Source organism: Apodemus sylvaticus, chromosome X, assembly GCF_947179515.1.
Source record: "Apodemus sylvaticus chromosome X, mApoSyl1.1, whole genome shotgun sequence".
NCBI classification, from domain to species: domain Eukaryota; kingdom Metazoa; phylum Chordata; class Mammalia; order Rodentia; family Muridae; genus Apodemus; species Apodemus sylvaticus.
The window spans coordinates 87,481,909-87,505,408 of NC_067495.1; the positions used below are offsets into that span (position 1 = coordinate 87,481,909).

General features: G+C 36.9%; 1 protein-coding gene across 3 annotated transcripts in view; it reads left to right on the forward strand.

Annotated features, from left to right (window-relative positions):
- Positions 1-22,821, forward strand: part of Diaph2 (diaphanous related formin 2) — a 714,153-nt gene extending 691,332 nt beyond the window's left edge. For all 3 annotated transcript variants that reach the window (XM_052170671.1, XM_052170672.1, XM_052170673.1), the window contains one exon: positions 18,102-22,821. In XM_052170671.1, coding sequence (XP_052026631.1) covers positions 18,102-18,166 — 65 coding nt within the window. In that variant the 3' untranslated portion in view covers positions 18,167-22,821. The remainder of the gene's footprint in view (positions 1-18,101) is intronic.
- The last annotated feature ends 679 nt before the right edge of the window (positions 22,822-23,500 follow it).

A 23,500-nucleotide genomic window follows, 5' to 3' on the forward strand; every position in this document is an offset into this window, starting at 1 on the left:
TCTTATACTTTATATTCTATACTTATAGTAATAGTTTTTCCTAGATCATTTATATTTTTCTAATCCATAAGAAAATGCTTGCTACTGAAGCATCTTTCCAAAAATAGTTCAATAATCCTGACACTATTGGAAGCAGTGTTTACAGATTTTGCCTTGGTCTTGAGATTTTGATACTTATGATTATGGTTCTTTGTGACTAGTATTCTGAATAGGATAAAATAGAGCATCCCAGAATGGGACTGCAACGTGCTTGGTCAGAAATGGAAGCAAGAGCCGGGCGATCGTGGCACACACCTTTAATCCCAGCACGTGGGAGGCAGAGGCAGGTGGATTTCTGAGTTCAAGGCCAGTCTGGTCTACAGAGTGAGTTCCAGGACAGCCAGGACTACACAGAGAAACCCTGTCTTGAAAAACCTAAATAAATAAATAAATGTAAGGAAGTCTCTTTCACTTCAATTCATTGTCTCTTTTTTTTTTTTTTTTGGATTTTGTTTTTGTTTGTTTGTTTGTTTGTTTGTTTTTATCAAGTCAGGTTTTTTCTGTATAGCCCTGGCTGTCCCGGAACTCACTCTGTAGACCAGGCTGGCTTCAAACTCAGAAATCCACCTGCCTCTGCCTCCCAGAGTGCTGGGATTACAGGCGTGCGCCACCACCGCCGGGCTCATTGTCTCTTTTTATGCAGTCAACACTGGAACACTCTGGGCCCAAAATGTCATTTTATACACTACTTTACAACTTAAACATACATATTATCCTGTTCTCTCAGTTCTAAAAACACAAGGCTATCTCTAGAATCAGTTTATCAGTGGACACACAGTAAAAGTCTATATCAAAAATATAATGTTTGTAAACTATTTATTGTCCCACACAAATATGTGTATATGGAAACAAGTAAAAATTTATATATCTATAAATGTTCATAAAAATTTTACTCAGAAAAAGAATCAATGTGCATTTAATTCATGCCTGTTTTGTATTGAGAGAGCTAGCTCATCAAGAGGTAATAGAGATGCAGGTTGGCCCATCCCGCAGCTGTCTTCTCATAAAGGTTGTACACAAAATGATAGTGAGGAATGTAAAGCTACCTATAAATTAAAAGCTAAATTGTAGGATCCATGGTATATTTGTGCTTTAGAGTCAAGAGGAAAGAAAGATAAATTACGGTTAAAGGTTCAAGAAGATGATATTCTATTTTGGTTTTGAAAGATGGATAGGTTTTAATAGAAGGGAGGAAACTGCAAAGCACATACATAAAAATCTAACAAATGGATAGATAGCCATTGTTATAGAACAGTTATGAAGGCAACCTAGCTAGATTCAGTGGGGATAGTCCAAGACTGGTGAAGAATCAGACTGGGTAGAATGGGATTTGTGGACAAACAAACACATCCACAAAATGCAGACTTACTAATTTCCCCTTGACATTTTTGCTGCCACAGAATTTAGAGTCAAATATATCACACATATATCTTAATCTCCTGGAGCTACTGCCTTTAGTGTGAATCTGTTCACTTTTATCCTCCTGCATTTTATCTTTCAGTGAATTTTAATCTTAAGCTCTCTGAAGTCCTTCTGAAAGTTAACTTGTAACAATTTCCTTTGCAGTTTTGTCTTTTTTTCCTTACCACTTCAAATTAGGGTTGAGCACGTTAGTCTTATTTCAAATCCACTGTGGCTTTTTGAGCTGGAGAGTACTGTCTCTTTGAGAATACTGCTCACAAAGGCAAGTTGGCAGATGACTTGAAGAGAGCGAAACCTCACTCTACTGATTAATCTGGCCAGTCCACTATTTCCCAGATTTTGCGAGTAATGAAAGAGATTGTGGAATCACTGTAGTTAGAATAGAAACATTTGGTGGTCACAATAATTGACCTAAAATCATTTCTACCATATCATTACTTCAGTGATGAAAGATACAAAAAGAAATGTGGACTCCTTCTGCGGTAGTTAACAAGACTTAAAAATGGATAAAAATAAAGGCAACATTCTCTTTATGTTCTATAGATGCTAGGCTTAATACTAGAAAGATGTGGCTTCTGACCTTGTTATATATTTTCCCTTCGTGTATATACAGAAAATCTGTGTACTATAATTAGGCTGGATGGAATCCCACTTGGTAAATTCAAGGCTTTCTGTTAGAATTCAGGATCTCCAGAGTCCATTATTGAAAGGAAACTGAGAGAGAAAAACTTTCAAATTGTGGTTTAAATAGGCTATCTAGTTGATAACTTTGTAAAATTGGACTATTTATATGAAGACCAGGTTGGTACTGAAATCTGCATGGCTATCTAATCTGAGACAGAAGAAATATTCAATGTGGAACTTCCACTCAGCTCAAAAATAGTAAACTGTCCTTTGTCAACCCACAATGATTATTTCAGTCTCATAACACATTGGTCCCCATCCTGATCATGGTGTTGACTGTTATGTCACATGTTTTCTTGCACAGTTTGCCCACATCATTAGGTGAAATGGTATCACACTCTGGATTAATTCACCTGTGAAAAGTCTTTGTTTGTGATCTTGAGAAACCTTCATTAGTACAATGTACCAAGTTGCTACTTGACCTTTAAGCAATGCAAAAACAAACAAATATGTTTTATGAGCCTTGATGTTTTCAATTCACATATTTACTTACAAAATGATGCTATATGATAAACTGTGCTGATAGTTTTTTACTATACCTTATAAATGAAAACACACAAATTTAAATACATTCTACTTTGGAAAACAGAGTCATAGGGAAGTGCTTTACTGATTAGCTTTAATGATGTTAACTATGAAACTGGGAAAATCTAATATTATTAGGGTTGTTTTTCCATATTGGGTTCTTATACAACAAAAAATCAGTCTGGGTACCTTAAGAAACAAAATAAGTTTCACTTCTTTTGGCATATTATTTCTATTCTTGTTGAATGGGCTTGGTACCTAATTAAGCATTAGCTTGTTATCACACACCATGTCATGTGTTTCTCCCCCATCCTAGTATGTCTCTGCAAGGCTAGGGACATCCTCTCCCACTGAGGCAAAAACAAGATAGCCCAGGGACCCACATAGAGACTAATAATTCAGTTACTTCTAGGGGTCAGATGTATACTATAGTATAATCAATGTCAACTGGTATAGAAAGGGGCTATTCAGTGTTATTTCTCTGGTGTGTGTGTGTGTGTGTGTGTGTGTGTGCATGAAACAATTTCAGCTGGAAATGGAGTTGGACATGTCAGGCACAATGTCCTGAAGTAACTGATTTTGCTTTAAGAAAATATCACCTCTTTCTTAATCATGAAAAATATAAGTTGTTATATTCATTGCTTCTGCTTGTTTCCCAACCTCCTCCAGTCTGGCTTGTGCTCACCTTATTTCACTGAAATTGCTCTCATTAAGGTCTCTAATGACCTCCATATTTCTAAATCTGAGAGTTTTCTGTCTTGATTTTACTGCATCTTTCTATGGTATATGATGTTACTGCTTATTCCATTTTTCAGAACCTGCCCCCTTGCTTTCTGTAGCACACTTACTTTCAGTGCTTTTCTGAATGTTGACTGTCTATATTGTTCAAGGATTCCTCTTCTTTAACTCATCTCTTAAATATCAGTAATTCTCAGGATCCAATCAGCAAGCCCTGAATCTCAGTCTGTGAACTTTCCTGTGTGATGGCTTCATTTACCATCCATCCAATGAATCTCTCAAACTGCTCTTAACTCTGGCCAAACTCTACTCTGAACTTAAGTTTTACTGTACTTAGTGGCCTGCTGGTCACCTTTGCTCAAATATTTTGAAGGCATCTTCAGCTTGACAAATACCAAACTGAACTCATCACCTTTTCCTTGAAAGTAATTACTCCTGCTGCAAGTCCTATCTTAGTTTGTAGAGTCACCATTCCCACATATGTATAAAACTAGGAAATTTCAAGTTATTGTTTATTTCTTTATCCAGCATATCCAATTAATCCTTAATACTTATTTGTCTTCTCTTACTGGCCTGGCTGTTTATTTACATTTCTAATATTATTCCCTTTCCTCATTTCCCTTCCGAAAACCACCTATCCCACTCCTGCTTCCCTGTCCTGGCATTACCCTACACTGCGGCACTGAACCTTCACAGGACTGTCTGCCTTGTATATCCTTTATTTATTTATTTATTTATTTATTTATCCATTTTATATACTGATTGCAGCCCCCCCAAGTCTACCCCTCCGGCATCCCCCCTTCTCCTTCTCTTCTAGAGAACTGATACACTCCCCCACCCCCATATCTCTGGTACATCTCTGCAGGGATAGCCACATCCTTTCCTGCTGAGGCCAGACAAGAAAGCCCAGTTAGGGGAACAAATTCCACAGACAGGCAACAGATTTAGGGACAGCCCCAACTCTAGTTGTTGGAGGACCCACATGAAGAAGCTAGCCTCACATCTACTACATATGAGTGGGGAGGCTTAGGTCCAGCCCGTGCATGTTCTTTGGTTGGTGGTTCAGACTCTGAGAGCTGCAAGTGACCAAGTAAGTTGCCTCTGTTGGTTTTTGTCTGCAGTTCCTAACCCCTCTGAGGCCCTCAATCCTCTTCCCTACTCTTCCATAAGAGGCCTGTAGCCCTGTCTAATATTTGCCTGTGAGTCTCTGTAGTTATTTCATTCAGTCCCTGGGTGATCTCACTGGAAAGTTATACTAAGCTACTGTCTGCATGCATAACAGAATATCATTAATAGTGTCAGGGATTGGTGCTTGCCCATGGGATGTTTCTCAAGTTAGGTTGGTTATTCATTGACCATTCCCTCACTGTATGATCAAACTTTGTCCCCGCATTTCTTGTAGACTGAACAAATTTTAGGTCAAAAGTTTTGTGGGTCGGTTGGTATCATTGTTCCTGTACTGGTGAGTCCTGTCTGGGTACTAGAAGTGCTTACTTCAGGTTCTATATCCCCACTGCTAGAAGTTCCAGCTAGAGTTGTCCCAGAAGTTCCAGGTAGTTTCAGCTACAGTTGCCCCAATAAATACTCTGGGGCATTGCCCGCCCCCAGTTCCAGGTCTCTGGCACATTGTAGAGATAACCCCTGCCCACCACTGATTTCCTAGTTCTCCCACCCCGCTTCCCTGTCCATGCGGATCCCTCTCAACATGTGCTGTCACTTGAGTTTTTTTTTTATTTTAGACATACTAATCAGGGTAAGGTAGAATCTCAGTTGTTTTGATTTTCATTTGTCTGATAACTAAGGACCCAGAACATTTCTAGGGATGCCCTCCACTCCCCAATCTTGCCAGCAGCCAATTTTCATTCACTCTCCAGCCCTCTGGCCCTCTTTTTTGTCTCTCCTCACAGCCGATCCTAATCCCCATCCCATCTCCCACCCAGTTCTCTCCTTCCCTCTGCCTCTTATGACTACTTTACCCCCCCCCCCCCTTGTAAGTGAGATTCAAGTATCATTGCTTGGACCTTCCTTCTTGTTTAGCTACTTTGGGTCTGTGGAGTATATTCATTTATCGGTGAATACATACCATGCATGTGCTTTTGGACCTGGATTACCTCACTCAAAATGTTTTCTAGTTCCATTCATTTGCCTGCAGAATTCATGATGTCCCTCTTTTTAATCATTGAGTAGTATTCTGTTGTGTAAATGAAACACCTTTTCTGTATCCATTCTTTGGTTGAGGGGCATCTGGGTTGTTTCCAGTTTCTAGCTATTGTGAATAAGTCTGCTATGAACAAAGAGGAGCATGGATCCTTTTGGTATGGTAGAGCCATACCACATCTTTTAAGTATATACCCAGGAATGGTATAGCTGGGTCTTTGGGTAGAACTATTCCCAATTTTCTGAGAAACCACCAGATTGATTTCCAGAGAGTTTATACATGTTTGCACTGCCAGCAGCAGGGGCAGAGTGTTCCCCTTGCTCCACACCCTCACCAGTATGAGCTGTCACTTCACTTTGTGATCTTAGCCATTCTGATGGGTGTAAGATAAAATCTCAGAATCATTTTGTTTTGTATGTCCCTAAAGACATAGGATAGTGAACATTTCTTTAAGTGCTTCTCGTCCATTAGAGATTCCTATACTGAGAATTTTCTGTTTAGCTCTATACCCATTTTAAGTGGGTTTTTTGGTTTGTTCGTGTCTGTCTTCTTGAGTTCTTTATATATTTGAGATTAGCCCTTAGGCATATGTATGGTCAATGGATTTTACTATCTTTGTTTATATATCCCAGTTGAGTGAAAACATCATCAGGCAGAAGGTTGAGACTCTTCATTTTAACCTCTAGATACAATATAGTGTCTGAGTTATCAAATTGACTCATTGAGAACTATACAGCAGTGTAGAGAGGAAGCTTTAACAGATGTCATGAGACTAATATTTTAACCAGTCTTCAAACACTATATCATAGCTGCCAAAGAAGACACTATCACACTTATCACTCTAAATTAGTAGCATGGTGCAAGGCACACAGGCACTCATGTGATTGTTTTTGTATAGCAAGAGATATGTCCAACGTAGAACAGACTCTGTTTATAAAAGCAAGTCCCTCCCTCATCCCTTTTCTAGTGAATAGACTACTCTGCAAAGCAAATTAAAGGTAAAGAGGTTGCCTGGTAAAACTGATCTCCGAGGAGTGGGGGGAAAATGAGTGACCATTTTTTGCTAGATGCATCATTCAAGCCAGGTTGGAATCTCTAGAAATAATCCCTTTTTACCCTTAGGGACAAATTTGTCAGGACAACTGGAACCCTAAATCAGAGAAATAATCAAAAGCGGTCTGACAACATTTCTATACACACTGGATGACAATGAAAATAAATAAATAGTTATAAAAGATTTCCTTTGTTTCCCAAGGGCATAAAAATACTCTAATCCATCATGACTTGTGAAATAAATAGAAAGTCAAACCTTCGGTAAATTCTGATTTCTTGCCAGATCTTTATTAAGTGTTTTTTATAAAAACAAACATAAAGGGTTAAGGTAAAAAAAAAAAGACTTTTGTAAATATCTGTTGGCCACCTTTCTCATTGCCCCAAAGTGGCTAAAATTGTCATAGTGCATAATTAGGCTGTCTAGACTTTAAAATGTATAAAGTCTGTCTGCAGAAATCCTTGGAATTTGACTCTTATAATGTCATGTATTAAAAACACTGAGTTTTTATTCTATATCAGGTACTATCATGCTCCATTTCCGTTATTTAGTCATTGTAACTATACTGTTAAGTAGATAGCTAATATTAATTATTATTTTCACAGTGGAAAAGAGGAATATAAATGAGGGAACAGAAGAACAAAGATAAACCCATGTGGTCATGCACGGAGAATTTGACCTATCCACAACACTTAGCTGTGGATAGCCATTATAAGTAGAGATGGTTTCTCATTTGATTGTTGATTGCTGTGTGCATGTGAGCATCTCTGTGCAAATATGTGTGCAAATGAAATAATTCACTCACAGCTGTATATTGTGCATGCATGCGTGTCATGCCTATCAAACTGTCAATGTGGAGCAGGTCTTAATGTATCTTATTCTGTATTTTTAATCCCCTATAATATAAGTATATCTTCATTTTAAGATGAGGAAATTGGTATTAGTAAAGCTTTTTTTTTTTAAACTTAAGTGTGAAGTGGGGCTTATTAGAAAATTGGGTCTTATGTATGCACTAATACTTTTGAAGACAACTGCATGTGTCTTTTAGCTGTGCCTACTCCATTATCCTATTAGTACAAGTGGTTTACAAGAGAAATTTTTCTTGGCAACTTCACCTGTACTTCACAGGTAGTTTAGGTTGCTTCCTGTAGCTATGATAAAACACTATGACCAGAAACAACATAGGAGAGGAAAGGGATTATTTCATTTTAAAGGTTATACACTAAAGGAAGTATGATCAGTAACTTCAGCAAGGCAACAACCAGTATCAGAAATCATGGAGGAATGCTGCTTATTGGCTTACTTGCTTAATACAGTGCAGGCCCCCCTGCCTAGGAATGGTATTTCCTACAGTGTACTAGGTCCCCCTCTATCTATTAGATATCTAAAAAATGTCCCACAGACATCCATACAGGCTAATCTGGAGGCAATTGTTCTCTTCTCAGATATGTCAAGTTGGTAAACAAAGTTAGCTATCACAACAGGATACCTTCCTAAAAATGGATCAGGGTTATTTACCATTTATGGAAAGAGTCTTTCGTATTTGATTTAGTTTTGTTTGTTGATTTTTTTCTTTAAGTTTAGCAAAATTTTTGTAACTGATCTTTATTTTTTTAATTTATTCTCTCATATATTATGTTCTGACCACAGTTCCCCTCCCTCCTTTTCTCCCAGTCTCTCCCCCAGATCTACTTCTCTTCCATTTCCCTTCAGAAGGGACAAGCCTTTCATGGATAGCAACCAAATAGGACATATCAAGTTGCAATAAGGTTCGGTACCCCCCACATACACACACATCAAGGCTGGACCAGGCAACCCAGTAGAAGGAAAAAGTCCCAAAGCATGCAAAACAATCAGAGAGAGCCCCCGCTCCCACAGTTAGGAGTCCCACAGGAAGGCCAAGTTCCACAACCATAACATCCCTAATTCTTGGTTCAGTCTCTGAGGAGCCTACAGGCTCAGGCTAGTTGATTTTGTTGGGTTTGTTGTTGTTGTTGCTTCCTTCACCCCTCTGACTCTTACAATCCTTACGGCCCACCTCCCAAGCTCTTCAATCGTTTGCAATCTTCATGGAGACAGTCTTTGGTGAGTCACTGTTCAAAACTTAAAATTTTACAAGATAGAATCTAAGATAGTTGATATATATTTATAATTGATAATTATATGAAAGCAAATTTGTTTAGCCTCTATTGGAGAATATTCCAAAGCCTTTAAGCAAATCAGTATGTGATTTGTAGGTAAAGATAGAGTTTAACTTCCTATCTATGTTTCATCCCTAATTTAATAAATTATTTGTGGTAGATATCAAAATATCATGTATTAGGAAAAATATGCAAAGAAAAATCTTTGCCTGGGCATGCAGCTCCCTCCAAAGTCTAAAAGAAAAATCGTGATCCCACTATTTAGAGGTTATTGCTGATTTTGTTGGTACATGTACTTCTAAACCCTTTTTAGAATTATAAATTATATGGTTTCATTAAGAGGAGTATGACATATTCTTTGGTAACTTGACTTTCTCACTTAAAAATGTGGACCTCTTTCTCTCTAGTATTATGTATCTATATGATAATTTAGGCTGCCTGCAGAGTATCCCACTATATATAAGTTGCATACTATATTAAAACTCATGATGACCTACAAGCAACACTGAGTATAAACAGGGTCTTAGAGAGCACCTGAAAGAACAGCCTTTTGTGTTTTTACCTGTTCTTGATCAGATGATGTTCCTGGAGACATAAAATGATTCCCTGAGACCTCTTCTGAAAGAAGCTAGCTGTTAGTAGCCATCTTTATTCTCTTAAAGTCTTGGCCTGGTGCTCAGGTTGTGCAAGGGTTGCATTAGACACTAAAATTATAAAGGATTTTCTGTCAGTTGTGTATGTGAAATCGAGATCCTGTGTACTAACTCTCATAATTGTCCATACTTAAAACAACTGCTGACTGGCTTTTACCTTAAGGGACAGTTTATAGTTTTAAAAACAATGGCACTAGCAGCTGCTAAAGTGTCTGTAATATTAACCACACAGGTTGCCTTTGTCCACACAACTGGTTAAGTAATTAAACACAGGCTAGCATGGGGATCATAATTGATGTGAACACCTGTTTATAGGCTCTTGCATTATAAACTGTAGATTAAACATCTTCTCAAAATCATAGGCACGTCTATGTTTCTGTTATATGGTCTTTTGGGAGATGGACACATTTTGTAAGAGGAAGGACTGGTATTTATGCCTTAATACTGAAAGCAGGGTGGGTATTTATTCCCCTCCACACCAACCACACGGGGCCTACTTAACCTAGAGAGTTGTGCTGAGTACTATGAAACCTCCATCATCAGCTAGAAAATGGGAGTCCAAACCAAAAATATAGCTTTCCCATGTTAAAAACCAAAAGACTAGATACGTAGCCTTAAAGTGATTCAGAAACAAAATCAAATGACAGGTGAATGTATTCTAGGTCAGCATATTAGCAATGACGCTCAGGCAGATCACAAACAACTGCAACAGGGAATGACAGAGGACTGCCCATCATATGATCAAAGTTATAGAAATGCCTGATGGCAAGTATTCTTAGTCACAGGGATCTATGCCACCCAGGAAGTAAAAAGTCACACACATGACAGGTGCTAGTAATAAACCCCTGGAGCCCCAGTGCCATTTGGCAGCTAGTTTATTTAGCAGCAAACCAAGTGGTTACTCAGTCTCTCACCCTGCTGAGCAATCTGGCCCAGGTCATTGTAATCTTTGCCTTGATCATCCCTTGTACTGTCACTCTGGATACTGCTATGTAGGCTTCAACAGTCTCTCTAGATAACTTCAGAGAGCCCTGTTTCTGCTGACCTCACCCCAGGTAGAACTGCTGCCTTTTGTGTAATACTTCAAAATTATTTCTAAGAAACAGAATTTCAATTAAAAGAACTTCCTTGTGGAAAGAGCTACCATTGTATCTCAGTCCTTACAGCTATAGATACAAACAGTTCCTTTTCTTTCATTATGTCATTTTATTCTTTCCTTAGGGGGAAAAAGTTAAGATGTGTTAGTTATTCTGATTTATTCATTCTCTTTTTGTCCCTCCCAATAGGAAAATTTTCATAACTGAATGGTCTGCCTTGAAGCCTGCACCACATTTAAAATGAAGTAGATGCTAAAAGAAACACATAATTAATTTAATGCTATTGTTCTTGGTGCAATTATCCTTCCCACCCTAGTAATGTATAAGGTTTCCTGTTATGTACCTTTTGGATAGATTATGGAGAAACAACTTGTAGCTAGATGGAAGGACAGAAGTCTTTCCTTGTATTCATGGCAAAGATGTATGCCCTCTATGCAAACAGCTTAGCTGAAGTTGAATTTCAGTGAGGCACTGATTCATTGCTAGTGATTGGGTGATGGCTTCATTAATAGTTTTTAAGAGACTGCTGCATAGAAGCCACTATGGTAGACACCTTGAATTACATTTTGAATGATGGCCACTATTGATGCTACTTGAATTTCACTTAAAATTTTTCCCCCAAAACTTTTCCTATTGTGTTCTAATATTCTTATTTTATGTGGTAGTATTTTCCATATATTCTAGATATACAGATGTCTTCCTTAGACTTTCATCCTCACAGAAAGAAAATTTCACTTGGGTCCTATTTCTGTTCTTCAGTAGAGAAGCAAATATAATGTATGACTAATGTAAAAATCCAAAGATAATTTTTTTTTAAAAAATCTATTCACTAGCTGTGACATAGAGTCCAAAGATAATAATAAGGTCAGCAGTAATTGAAATACTAAATAGTATACTGATTTTCTTTTATCTGCACCACATTTTTCTAAGATATTTTGTAATACCCCAATTATCAATTGTGTAAATGGCAGTCATTTAAAATACCAACAAGTTGAGTGTATATGTTATAAAAGCACTGTTTGTGATAGATGAAAGTAAGAATCATATAGACCATACATTTGTACCTTAATATGGATTAAGCTTTTAATGCCTTAAAGTAATATTATTGTACTATGTGATTTTCCTTTTATCATGTATTTCTATCTTCCTAAAGTTACTATAATTGAGTTTGTTTGATAATGTACCCTTATATTGCTATAAGACTTGGTAGTTTATAAAATATGAACTTCATAATAGAGATAGAGAGTAGAGTTACTACCTGGCAGGGAGGATAAGAAGAAACTGAAATAGAGAAAAGTGATTTAATCTCAGTACTGCAGTTTTATAAAATATAATTTGTTTTTCCCCTAGCACAGCAGAGTTTCATGCTGATAACAAGCTCCTGAATTAATAAATCCATTGCAACTATTGAGACTTTTCCTTTAATAACATAACGAATGCTGAGCATTAAGAAAATGAAAGACATTCTTTGTACAGATGTTACCTCTAGCAGATCTATATCCCTAAACAGAAAAACTACCAACATCATACACTTGACAATATCAATGTAAAAATAATTTGTGCATCTCAATTAGAATACTGTATTTTCCACATAAAAGCATGCTGTTTCTCAGAATGCATTTGCTTATTTTCCAATTGGAAAGGCTTTTAGGGGTCTATTTTGTTATCATTACATGTGTTTAACTCCAATTATAGTTAATGGGAGTTGTGTGCTTGTAGTCACAGTAGCCTCTGAACTATTCGAACATTATTGCTTTCCATTACCATCATCATTAAAATAACTTTCCCCTCTTCTGCCAACCTGAACTACCACAGTAATCTAGGTTTCTGTTTTCTTTGCATGGATTTATTTGCATGTAATGAAGAATATGGATTATACAATTTGGCCTGTTTCTAGCTTTAAAACTACTGTACTACAATTGAAATTAGAGTAGGTAGGGCTAGAACTCTTTAATTGTTGGGGGAAGAGGGAATCAATTGGCTCCTGCACATGCATTTTTACATAGCATCCGATGTATACAGTTCCACTGGAGTAAAGTAGATCAATACAGTATGATAACTGAGATCTGGTAGATGGCCACAATTTGAAACATACTACAAAATATGATACCATGAAGTTAATGAACTAGAAACACTAGGCGTTATCAATCTGTAACAAAACTATACATTTAATTGCAGTTACTTACACCTTTGACAGAGCCAAAACAATACTGTCTGGGTGTAACTGATGATGCCCTTTTGGATACCTCTGGATTCTGCTCTATTTCCCAAAGCACAGTGGCCAAGCCATCAGAAAAACTGATCAGAAGGCAGAGGAATGGTCCCTGTTAAATTTTCAAGAAAATGAGAAACCTGAAAATTCCTAAAAGCATTATTATAGGGGTTGAGAATGTATCATATGTCAGTGGTGAACCAATCCCCTAATATACATGAGGCCCAGTATTCCATCCCTGAATCCATACACAGATATACAGACACAGATGGACTATCACCATTACACTCACACTTAGACCCTTTGTTGTCACTAGAGTAACCTTAGGATGTGCTCACTGGTTTTGTTTACTGAGTTCTAGTACTTTTGAGTTGCTTCATCAAAATTACATGTCCACTCTTGAAATGTGCCCCAGAAATGTGTGTGTGTGTGTGTTTGCTTTGTATATGCTAGTCAAATGTTCTACCACTGAGGCACTCCAATCAAAATGTATGTTTAAAATCAAACTATAAATGATGGAGGCTTAGTTGTAGCAGGCACTAAAACATATCTTAAAGCTCATATTCATAGTCCTAGAATTGAAGAAACAGAAGCCAGGGATTATAATTCCACACTGACCTGGAGCTACATAGGAAGAATATGTCTGTCAAGTGATGATTATAATAACAACAACAATAATAATGAAGGGAAAATAATTTTGAGGCTCAAGTAATGAAATGAGAAGGCATTTATATAAAAATTCAGAATAATACTGATATCAAAATAATAGAAAATTTGGTATTTCTCAATATATGATATAAGAGACATCATGAATGAGTATGGTAATTGATTAAACAAATTGTGATGGAACGACACATGTCCTTTGGGAAAAAAATAAAACAAGAAGTAGTGTGGAGGATTATCTGGCAGTGTGAAACAAAATGAATTGAAAATAATTTTAATAATTAGATGTGAATGGATTAAAATTTAAAGACCATAAAAAGTCAAGATTTTATGCTTATCAAATGTCTGGATATTAGCTACATGTCTATTAGACAAGTGTCTATTAAAGAAGGCTGAGAAGAAAAGAACATATAAAAATATAAATATTCATAGATTTAGTTTCTTAAAAATAGTTAAAAAACAGGAAACTGTACAGTCCTAAAAATCTACAACGAACAAGCAACAAACTAAGGAAAATACATATCACATTTATTTTTGTCAGTTTCTATCTTAAGTATGTCTTGTGCAAAATCAGACAGTACAACAAACAGCCAAAGGACAAGGACATCATGCAAGGAAGAATAAATAAATGGTAATATATGGGAAGTTCCACCTCTCTAGTATTTGGAAAAATACTAAAGGATTGAATCATATGTCATTTTTTAACTTTTTATATTAGCACATTTTAAAAGATTATTACATGAAGTAAAAAGATAGAGGAAATTCATGTACTGCCAATGAGATTTAAGTTAATACAACTATTCTCTAATACCATTTGGGGTTATTCCTGCATACCTTAGTAATGCCTGTCCTATGCAAGACATACATATGAATATATAACAATGGCATACATATGGATATAACTTTAGCATTCATATGGATGTAACTATAAGGATGGTCATTTCTACATTGTTATAGTAAAATATTGGGAGCAGTTTAATATTGTTTAGGAGAGCAATGACTAGTAAATTATGATATATATTTGCATAATAAAACTAAATATATGGGCATTAAAATCATGTTTTCAGTATTATATTCTAGACATTTAATAACAGAAAACTTTTACAAGAAGAGGATAAAATGCCACATTGCACATCTAGTTTTAGCTCAATATTTTTTAAAGACATTATTCTTTAGATAACAACAGAGGGAGGACACACTGTGGGAGGAAGAAGTAATGATAGATTTAGTATCAACTTGACCATCTCATGTAGTATGCAAGATAGAGCCTTTGGCACCCAGTTTATTAGGGTATTGCCTGTACACCCCCAAGTTGTGTACTGCAGAACTGACACTTTTAGTCTGACTTATGCCCTCTTTATTTTAGGCTGTGTCTCATCTGTATTTAGTCTTTGGTCATTTTACTTGGCATTTACCGTAACAACAAAATGTATTATGTGAGTTTAGGTATAAACCTAAAACATAATGACATTTGTGTGTTTTCTATATTTATGTGTTATTTATATTGTCGATAAATGAATGATTACATGAGTGGATTCAATACAAGTACCTTAGTGTTTTTATCCATTTACTGAAGTACTCAACAAGATTTAAAGATGGATGCCCCATGTCCTTGTGCTTAGAGAAGACATGGATCTTCTTCCTCTTATGAGAAGGACAGCCATGCCATTAGTTTAAACTGGGTAGCGTGGTAGAAGGTAGAGAACCATGCTACAGCCAAGACATGTGCTTAAGTTCTAATTTGGTGAAAGATTTGAAAGGTTTTCTGAAGGCCTCTGTAGCATGCATGTTCATAAAAATAAAGCCTTTTCTTCAATCATACTCTTTAATAATTTCAGTCTCCATAGTCATCTCAGAATCTCCTCACCTACACATAAAGTTTAGGTATAGACCTAAAACAAGCCTTTCACAAATAAGGAGAGTCAGCTTGAGTTTGCTTACCAAATTCTGGTGGACTTGCAAATGAACTTGATTCTAAGTAGGTCATATCAAGCCATCAAATCATATAGCATATAACCCACTTCCTCCACCTTTATCCAAAAATCTGCCATCAATTTCTGCAATCACCTCAATTAGTCTCTTACCTCTGACAGCAATTATATCTAACGGTTGTTCTTTTCCTATAAATGTGATGCTGATTTATGAGGATCATTATTATTAAATACCATAAATATAAAAGTTGTGTTTCAAATAATCATTCAGTGGTATTTCAATCCCTTGTTCAAAGATGAAGTCACTTTTGAGCGTGAAAAAAAATTGTGAGAATTGCCATCACTAGATTATTAGCCATGAGAATATAAATATAGATGGAAAAGTCAGTATATGTATATGAAAATATAGAAGTATGTATGAGTGTGGGTGGGTGGGTGTGTACTTTATGAGATCTATTTAATTCCACTTATGTCTTAATCCATAGAACTTCATGGTACAAATATACATTTCATGGCAAAATTATATTTATCATAAATATAAATAACTGGAAATTAATTTTAAACATTGAGATCAGCAATTGTTGCCATTGTTTCTAATGGCTTTTTGTTAATAAACAAGGTTGTAGGTTGACATTTCAGAAATATAACAGGTGACCTTTACAGAAATGTTTCTTCATGTAATTATCTTTTTAAGTCGGGAACCTAATAGGTTCCCAAGGGGGATAGAAAATAAAATCTAAAATAGTTCACTTTTCTGTCTGCCACAAAGCTGGGTTTAGGTCCTGAACCAATGTTTATGCCACTTTCCAAAAGCTTTAATGTCCTTTAGTCACTTTGCTTGGATCAAAAGCATTTTCTGAAACCAGATGCCACTAGTAAGTTGCACATTGATATGAATCCGCACACATTGCCATTTAACACAATGAGGCTGCAGTGTCGGAGGGGATCCGCTCGGTGCTTAGTGGTGCTATGGAGCACCAGAGGCATTCCGGGAGGGAAGCACAGTTGACATTAGCTTGTGAGATCCCCCAGTGTGCCAGCCTCTTTCTCCAAGTTGGCACAAGCCTGTGGGAATGCTGCCATCATTCTCCAGTCTCCTATCAGAGAGCAAACTGAAGTTTTAATGCTTACAATGCAATGGGGAGCATTTGATTGTACCTTAAGTTTTTACTGTTCTCTAAGAAGTCCCAAACTAATCTGTATGCAAACCTGTGCCACCTTAGTAATAAGCCCTTTATCCAGAAATGTTATCTTCACATTTTTAGCTAAATTATGATCCATATCACAAATTAAATAATGGATTTTTTAATGGTATCTTCAAAAGGATACCCAAATAATCCATCAGTCAGATGTACCTTCAAGTACAGGAGAGCCTCTTAATGTCTCACCTTTCTGTAATATTATTGCATTCTGAAGCATTGAGAATGCTTTAAGCTCCTGTGTAGTTTACTTAGTGCACTCATAAGGCATAAGGTAGTGTTAATGAGGTCAAGGTTATGGGTGCAAAAAAGTTTTGCTGTGTATCGACCACAGACTACTGGAATTGGTCAAGAGAAGATAGCACAACCTAGAAAGACATCATGACAAAACCTCAGCACTTCTTAGTCCAGTCTCCCCATGGAGAGACAGGATATAGTAGTGAGTCATCATCATCTGAGGGAGGAAATGAATAGCAGCTTGGGAGGCTCCAACATCTACTTCTGAACAAAGCAGGCCTGACATTTAGGCATTAACTTTGCATTATAATCTCCCATCATACCATTGATTTGCTATGTAACCTTCATCACTAAAGCAGAGATAATAGGATGGAATGAAATGGGCTTACCTCCCGGGGATGTTGTGTGAATTAGCAAATTAACTAGTGTAAAGTGTTAGCATTTATGTAAGTGCTGGTGGTTGTCATTATTTCTGGGGACCAGTCTCATTCTAAATAGAGAATCTAAGTATATTATGCTTTTGCCAGGAAGAGATTTTCAGCCACATCAATTGCATTTAAGCTGAGCATAAAACAGAGGTGATAATAATATAATAGTGATCATCACAGCACAGAGCTGGAAGCCTTTTCCCTGTTAGAACTAAAACTATTTTCAGCAACTTTCACTGCTTTTAAACTTTGCTTTCCAAGCTTTGTGCCAACAGTCATCATCTCTACAGTGATTATTCTTCCTGTGATGGGTAGGGGGAATGGGACCAAGAATAGGTCCCATTCATTATTCATCTCCATAATGACTATATAATGTATTGAATTTGTTTACATCATACAATCAGGCAAACTCGGTAGCTGCTTTGATTGCCATATATTGCAATCATTGTTTGGTTTTTTTCTTTAAAAAAAAAAGTTTCTTTTTTCTCTTTTTTCCCCTCCACTCTGCACACACTGGTGCCCTTTAACAGTAACCAGCATACTGATTGAAAACTCATTGGGAGTTGGAAAGCTTTGCAACCAAAGGCACTGTCCATAGATCTTTTCAATTTAACATCTTTACCAAGGAATTTTGTTGTCACCTGCTTATCTCCAAGGGGTCTGTGCTTGAGAGAATTCTTCCATTTCTTTTGTCACTCTGCCTCTGCTTACCAAGAAAAATCATTTATTGCTGATTGCAGAACTCTTGAACTCAGCCTGGCAGCTGCTGTGTAAACGCCTCAGATCCGGGCTCTTTGCAGCTTATTTCCATATTCATTTGAAGTGATTTTTCAAGACTGTTTGAAAACCTCTCTCGACCTGACACTGCGCAATAGTCAGGATCTAAGCTCACCATTTTTTCCCTTCTTCTCTTTGTCTTACAGATAACAGACGGCCCCCTCTGGAAAGATCGCGTTCTCGCCACAATGGAGCCATGCCATCCAAGTGATTCCTCAGGCCAGGGAGAATGGAGACATTTAAGAAAACAAAATCATTTATTTTGAGAGGAGCAAATATACACTTAAGAGTTGGAGTGGAAATAAATACATTTCCACAAAGGTCAAGCTGATCTAGGTGAAGTGATGTGTGTTTGTAGGAGCACTGCAAGTACACTAATCTGAACTCAGATGTAATGATTAGAAGACATTTGTTCCTCTCTAAAGATGCATGTAACTTGTCATTGTGTATAAGGACCTAACTATGAAGATCAAAGTATAAAAACATGGAAAAATCCAACGAATTCTTCTACCAACATTCCAGTCTGTCAGATAATTTAAAACCGAAATTCTAGGTCAGACCTACCCACCACATTTACCACAAATAGACAGGGGACAGGTAGACAGGAAGAACTTCCAGTGTCTACTTCCAGCTCATCTTATGTATATAGTGTAAAGTCTAGGAGAATAGATGCATTAATGATTGGAAAGGGGCAAATATCACACTCTGAAAGGGAAGCCCAACTCAAAGTATTTAGAACCCATCTCAAGTGAAAGCTAATGGATTCAGAAATTAATCTTACCATTACTCTAACGTTTCAGCACAGTGTCACGGGCACTTACCATAGCTAAAACTGAACCAAAGTTTAACCGAATCCACTAGATTTCAACTTTATTCAAGATGTATTTTCGAATTCCCCATAGATATCTACCTTATAGAAAATCTTTAAATAGCAATTTTTGAGAAAACTTCTATACTTTCACATATATGCTAGAGATGAGCCTGAAATTCTATTGCCTTTATTTAAATTTTAGAGGAAAATACTGATTCCTAGTTCTTCCCTCTATTACTTCATTATCCCTTCACCCCCTTAGAGGTAGGGAACAGAACTCCAGAAGAACGCATAGGGAGGAAAATGACTTTTTAATGCAGTAGGCAGTAGGAAACTTTTGAAAGTTCAATTGGTTGGTCTTTAGTTCTACCCCTTTTCCCACTCCACTTTGGTAGTTAAAAAAAAGTTTTCTTCCTCCCTCCCTTCCTCCTTCCCTCCCTCCCTCTTTCCCTCCCTCCCTCTTCCCCTCCCTCCTTCACTCCTTTTCTTTCCCTTCCTCCCTTCCTCCCCCTTCCCGACCCTCCTTCCCTCCCTCCTCCATCCCTCCCCAGTGTGTGTGTGTGTGTGTGTGTGTGTGTGTATTTATATCTCTTACTGAAGTAACTCATACCCCAGTAACAAGGTAAACCTCTCTGTCATCATCATTCTTACTTACCTTATATTATTAACACATTTCAGAGATGCTGCCAAAACAACACTCACAGATAAAGAAGCTCAGCATTGTTTTAAATATGTGAGAGAGCAGAAGTTATACTTAACTTGTCTATTCTCTTACAATGTGCATTTGTAATAATTGGTGTGACTTCTCTGGAGTATAATTTCAAGACTAATTCATGCAGATGATTGTGATTGCTATAAAAGATTGCTTCTATGCATATTTCTTATATAGATAATTCTGCCAAAGCACACTATAGACATTTAGAGAAAAGAACAAATCAGTGGCTTGGCCAGCCACCTTCTGAGATAAAGCAAACAAGTGACCAATAACTCGTACACTTTTTCTACAGATGTAAAGTAATTCAAACAGTTGCCTTTCACTCATTCTTACTTGGGTATTATACTTCAAAATACTCTGAAGCTGCTATAAGTAGAAAAATCAGAATGTAACAGTGACTGAGTCTTTTCCTTTTGTTTTTATGTGAAAACACACACACATACACGTACTTTAGAACATACCACCTTCACACACTTTTTAAACAATAACCATGAAGTTTAGGTTCTACTAATTAATGTAAATAACCACTGTATGCATTTTTCAATTTTACAACATATTTTCTGAAATATTGTGGTATGGTTTATTTGAGGTTTTTGTTTTTGTTTTTATAGCTTTTCAGGCTGTAAAAAATTGATCTTGAAATGTAAACATTGACTGAACTTTGGGGCTTTTGCCCTGCCATATTATCTAACTGGTCAAGGTTGAAATACTGACGTATATCACCTTTTCCACATGTGAACTTGCCTTATTTTCTAGTTTGTAAACAAGAATGAATGAAGTACTATTATTGATAAATTATATATTTGTATTTAAATGCATTCCACCTGCTTTTCACAAACATTAGAAAACTTTCAGGGGACAGACACGTAATTAACTCACTTGACTTATAATACTCCTATTCCTGTCACCTTGCACTTTTTGTTTTAGGTTGAAAGGTATCACCCAAAAACAAAAGTATATAATGGCATTTTAAAAAAAGAAAACCAAATTAGGCTGAAGTATTTTATGTATTTTTGTTGTTGTTTATTTCTGCCACTCATGAAAAATGCCCTTTTCTACAACTTTTTTTTTTCAGAATATTATAAAATAATGAACAGGTTAGAATTTTTTCCTTTGGCTACTGTAATGATTGACCATCAATCAATCTTATAGTTTAAAACCACATCAATTTATTGTCCCATGGTCCTGGAGGCCAGAAGCATGATATCTAGACATCAGACCATTCATTCTACCTCCAGAGGCTACAACAGAGGCCCCTAATTTGCTTGGTTCATTTTCTGATGACCAATGGCATTGTGTGGCTTATGGCCACATTTCTCTCTGTTCCTTTTTATATCATCTTCTCTGTGTACCTGATCTCTCTCAGCCTGTCTTGGAAAGATGTTGATGGTGGCATTTAGACACCGCCATCTTAAGACAGGATAATCCCCTCACCACACACCTTGAACTTTATGATATCTCTATGACCCTTCTTTCAAGCAAGTTAACATCTAGGTTCTTTCCTAGATAGCTTAGCTCTGTACTGGAGATGGTTGAATGAATCCAGAAATGTGTGCCTGATCTTTTCACCGCTATTCAAAAGTTGGCAGGCCACATCCTTTTCCTGAGCTCCAAAGAATATCTTCACACAGAATTTTCTCATTTTATCATCTTTCACTATTAACAAAATTAACCAAATCAAGTGCTAATACCTTCTTAACATAATGGTTCTTTCTTCACTTCCTCTCATCTGGCTTTTTTTTTTTTTTAAATTAGTGCAAAAAGTAATGTGTTTCATTGCAGCATTTTCAGGCTTTCTTGTTGTCATTGATGATGATGATCCTTCTCCCCACTTTCTGCCCTCACCTCGACCACTACCCACTGCTATGGTCCCCCTAGTAACTCACATTTTACTGGCATGTCTCATGTATTCTATTATCCTCTCTTCCTCTCCCCCTTCTCCTAAGACTTATTTTCCCCAGCAAAAATGAACTAGCTGTTCCTACAACACTTGGCCTACCAAATTCCTCAACTTCATCACTTACAAGATCAAGAATAATTTTCCATAAAACTGTAAGAGACAATTCAGATAAGTTGTTGTTTGTTTTGGTTTGTTTTTGCTGCTATATAACAACAACAGCCTTTCTTCCAGTTCCCACTACAGTATTCATTTCCTCTTGTGCCCTCACCAGAAATGCCTTTAACATTCACATTCCCATCAGTGCTTTGGCTCAGGCAATCTTTAGTGTCTCTATTAAGTTTACTATCAACAACTGTACCACCCAGCATCTAATTCCAAAGCCACTTCGACGACATCTGTAGGTATTTGTCATAGCAGTACCTCATACTAAAATTTATATCAGATTCCTATGGTTACTGTAACTTATTCCCACAAACACAGAGGGATAACATAGTAGATTTCTGGTTCTGTAGTGTTTTTAAAGCCACAAATCCAAAATCATGATATCAGCAGGAGAGCACTCCTCTGCAAACTCTAGGAGAAAATCCACTCCTTGCATCTTCTGATGTAATTGTCATTATTCCTTGGATTGTGGCTTCATCTTACTAATCTGTGTTGTTTTGACAGCTTCCCCTCTGTATATATAATCTACCTCTGCTTCTTTCTTGTAAGGAGAGTTCTGATGACCCATCTGGATTATCTATTAAAACATCCTGATTTTCCAAGCCTAAATTTAATTACAACTTCACATACCTGCCTAACATAGTAAGGTAATATCACAGAGTCTGGGGATTAGCACACAAATGAACATGTCTTTTCATGGGGGGTACAGAATTCAGCCACTACAGTAGTGTACTTTCTCCTTTTCAAAATGCATCCTTGGTGCTCAAGCCAGATTTAAGGTTGTTATTAAAAACTATTGTCTGCACAGGCTACTGCATGCTTTGTTACTAAATAGAAAAAAAAAGGCTATTCTAAATTTTGATTGATACTTTCACCACTGTAACCAATTAGCTGAAACAATTCTCGGATCTCAACTCTGCTCTAGTGAATCTCTTCTGCCCTTTTTTATGAAGCCTTTGTTCAAATGTCTTCTATCACGCATAATGTAGGCACAAAACTACCTCTGATACAGAAGGGTTCTTTACAAGCTTCCTTTAGATATTGTGAATCCCTCAGTTGAAGGGAGAAGTAAAAGCAAAGACTGTGTTGAATGGGTATTGAGGGAGATTTTGTCCATAGCAAGCCACCTTAAAGAAATAGTTCAAGTAGCAGTAAAGCTGTCAATGTGTGCTGTCATTTCACCTCTAAGTAAACACCTGTATTTGCGCTGGACCAATAATGACTTGCAAATCTCTGTATAATGCCTACTAATTCAATAAAGCTTAGATCTGCAATAAATGTTGTTCAGTCTATGATTCAGACTCAATATGAGTAAAAAGGCATGGATGCTGAAGTGTAGAGAGGATTGTGGACATTCTAGGAAAAGTTTCAGCTAAACAGAGCTTCAAAAGTGGTTTTGGAAGGACCTGGTCAAGTGGAGATCATGGGCGGTCTTCAAAGACTCATATACTTAAGAGAACTCTAAGGTTTTTGTTAGCATTCGTTCACATTTCTCATCAGAATAGTAGAGAAATGCTTATACAACTAAAAGGTGGAAAGAGATTTATATGCTACATGCTTGACACAAACTGTTTTTGCAGAGTTTTGTGTGTGTGTGTGCATTATATACAGTGCTAAAGCAAATAGGCTTCAGATGCTCAGAGTGGTAAATGTCCAGAACAAGTAATGAAGAATGGCAGGCTTTTATTCTCTGGAGAGCTTTCAAAAGAATCCCTCTTTGTGGGTGGGCTGTCTTCAAGATAAAGTACAGATAAAGTACTGGACAATGCAATAAGCAGACCTATAAATGACATGATCCAAATCCTGGCCCACCCACTAGGTTCTTTGAAATAGTTTGCTCCAGCAAGCAAACACATTGTTTTCTTTCCTCCCAAGACACAAATAAAGAGTCCAAAAAAATAGATTATCCACAACAGGGCAATTTGAGCTTAAGGACAACAGTTGTGAGCAGGAAGGA